Source organism: Hipposideros armiger, unplaced genomic scaffold (genome assembly GCF_001890085.2).
Source record: "Hipposideros armiger isolate ML-2016 unplaced genomic scaffold, ASM189008v1 scaffold_233, whole genome shotgun sequence".
Taxonomy (NCBI): Eukaryota; Metazoa; Chordata; class Mammalia; order Chiroptera; family Hipposideridae; genus Hipposideros; species Hipposideros armiger.
Window position 1 is genome coordinate 2105358 of NW_017731583.1, and position 2805 is coordinate 2108162.

Genomic DNA, 2805 nt, shown 5'->3' on the forward strand with positions numbered 1-2805 from the left:
AGGATAATTGTTTTAAAAGGTTATCATTTTAGTTGTTAGTGTAAGAAATAATTTGGAGGAAAAATAACTTAGATTTTGTTTTAGGATATGTTTTATTGCTATGCATTATCCATTGCAACATCATTTGGATTTCTTAGTGAATAATATATGGTTGTCAAAAAAGGGTAGTCTATCATTACACTAAGACTGTGGATCTACTTGATTTTAGGCTACACAAATTGGAGTGGAGATTATTTGAGTCCGATAATAGTAAATACATTGAATATACGATGTCAGAATGTCCAAAGTAAGTCATTTCTATTCCTACCACAGGTGACAAATTACAATCTATACACCCTTTATACTTTTCATCTCAATTTAAATGCAGTCATACAGCAAGTCCTCCTGCCTGATGTACTTACAGTTTGTAGCAGGACTTTATAAAACACATTGACAGTAATCCATAGTTTGAGCCAGAAACAGGCATTAGACATAACTGGTGGAGGTCTTATTCGGCATTCTCGTGTTCCTTCGCTTATCTGTGTATGGGACACAATTCCCAGGGGCTGGATACCTGTGCGTTTCCTTCTTCCTGTTGCAACAGCAGAAACCACAGAGCAGACCCCCTCCTATGAGGAGGACAGCGGCGCTTGCCCAGCCGACGAAAAGTGCTGCTCCCAGCTCTCGTTTCTGACCTACATGGACGGCTGGGTTGTAGAAATCCCTGATGATGATATTGGCTGTCCAGCACACCGGAATCAGAACCAAGATGCCCGTCAGGATGAAGAGAACTCCGGAAGTCCCCAGAAGGTATGCTTTGGCCCTCGCATCCGAGCCCGTGCACTGGACCTGCTTCATGCCACAGATGCCAATAAGCAGAGCAATCAAGGAGAGAGCCACAGCCACACACATGAGGGCCCGGGCTGCTTCTAAGGCAGGTGGGAGAGCCAGCAAAGAACTATAGAACTTGCACTGCAACGTGATCTTGGCTTGTCGGACACAGTTCATCCAGAGCCCTTCCCAGAGCCTTTCAAAGACAATAATGTTGCTGCCAACATAAGCTGATACTCTCCACTGAGGCAGAAGGGTTGTGGTAAGAGTCCCGACCATGCCGAGAAAGCCAAGAACCAGTCCAGCAATTTGCAGGGGATAAAATGCCATCGCCTTTGCTTTGAAGACTGATCCGATCTGGAATGGGAGCTGCTGAAGATCCAGCAGGTGGAGGCCTCTTTGAGTCTACAGCAGTCTCTGGTGATGTTTCTCGCTGTTACTCCCCATAACGTTTTAGTCCAAGTTGGCAGCAGTGACTAAACTTGGCCCAACTCGAAGTACCTGCTGTAAATGCACGCAGCCTTTGTACACACACATTCATTTCTGTATGGATTATTTACTAGTCATATATAATTGTTTCCCAGCCAATAAGAAGGTAGCCAGAGGTGTGTCAAGAAATACTACATTCAGCTTTAGTATTTCTCATATTATTGTTATTGTCTTAGCAATGCTTTAATTAAGTGTCAGAGCTTCCATTGTGGAATGTTAATTACAGAGCAGAAAACTTCCTGTCTAAAAATCACTCTGATATAATAGTGTAAATATATGTGTTAAGCCACAGCTGAAGACAACACCGAAACATTGACAGTTCTTTAGAGAGCACTTAAAAAATGCTTTGGCCTTTAGATGATCCATTACTTTCTTCTAATGTAAGCCACCTTTCTTTAATATAGTTGATCAACTCAGGTTTTAGTACAGACTTCACAATACAGAGAAATGTTTAAGTATTAGTTCAAGGCTCCTACTAAAACTAGTGGTGATACTTTATGAAAGAAGTTCTAAGCAAGAAACTCAAATTTCACAGTTTATTCTTAATATCCAGAAAGGAAGAACAAAGAGAAGAACTCCTTATAATTGAATTTACTGGTAATTATTCTATTATCTGTTAAGTAACACCTCTCTCTCTGGTGAAATAATATTTAGCATATAACCTTTCATTAGATGTTTTTTTCAATGGTAGCTTGAAATATAGCACATTTATCAAAGCCAAATATGTATATTCCATTTTTATGGAACAATATGAAAATGGTCCTTTGGATTAGCTATGTACATAATTACTTAAATTCAGATAGTAGAAAACTTTTCAGATGGAAAGTATCTTTAGAGTCATCAGGTTTAAGTCCTTCATTTGCCAGATGCCGGTGATGTCATCACAGTGCTTGGCTGGGCTAGCCAATCAGGAACTGATCCAGGAATAAATCTGATCTCTGACTTACTATACTTACCTCCTCTGTGTAGTCTGAATCAAAAACAGGAGGGAGAGATGCTTTTTCATACCTTTTCATATGAATGGGAGTAAATCTGAAATTGAATCCTAGCACGTCAATACTTTTTCAAATAGTTTTCAAAGCAAGCAAAATTTCATTAAGACTGTTTCAAAGTGCAGGAGTCAAGTTGTCATCCTTGACTGCCACTTCCCTGCCATTGCTCAGGGATGGGGGAATGCTTTATGTGGGAAGCAGACCTTTCCCCTTTTTCTTTCACATCCTAATGCAAGGAGTCCATTTCAATGATGAAAATCACTCAAAAGCAAGCATACCAAGCATACTCAAGCTGGGAGACATTACAGTTTGCAAAAGGTCCTCTATTTTAGTCAACCACAGACCAAGAGCTAATGGTTACACAATGCCATTCAGATTTAAAGAGCCCATTAATTTAACTAAGAAATATGGAAATTATCAAGTTTTCAAAATGGGCGGTCTATCTGTTTATCTATCATCTATCTATCTATCTATCTATCTATCTATCTATCTATCTATCTATCTATCTATCTAT

The 2805-nt window shown here is 39.5% G+C and overlaps 1 protein-coding gene across 1 annotated transcript; it reads right to left on the bottom strand.

The window, feature by feature from the left end:
- Nucleotides 1-452: 452 nt before the first annotated feature.
- CLDN17 (claudin 17) lies at nt 453-1170 on the bottom strand. The gene has a single exon (XM_019654945.1). It carries the CDS (start codon nt 1138-1140, stop codon nt 466-468), a length of 675 nt encoding a protein of 224 aa, XP_019510490.1. The 5' UTR covers nt 1141-1170; the 3' UTR covers nt 453-465.
- Nucleotides 1171-2805: the final 1635 nt, after the last annotated feature.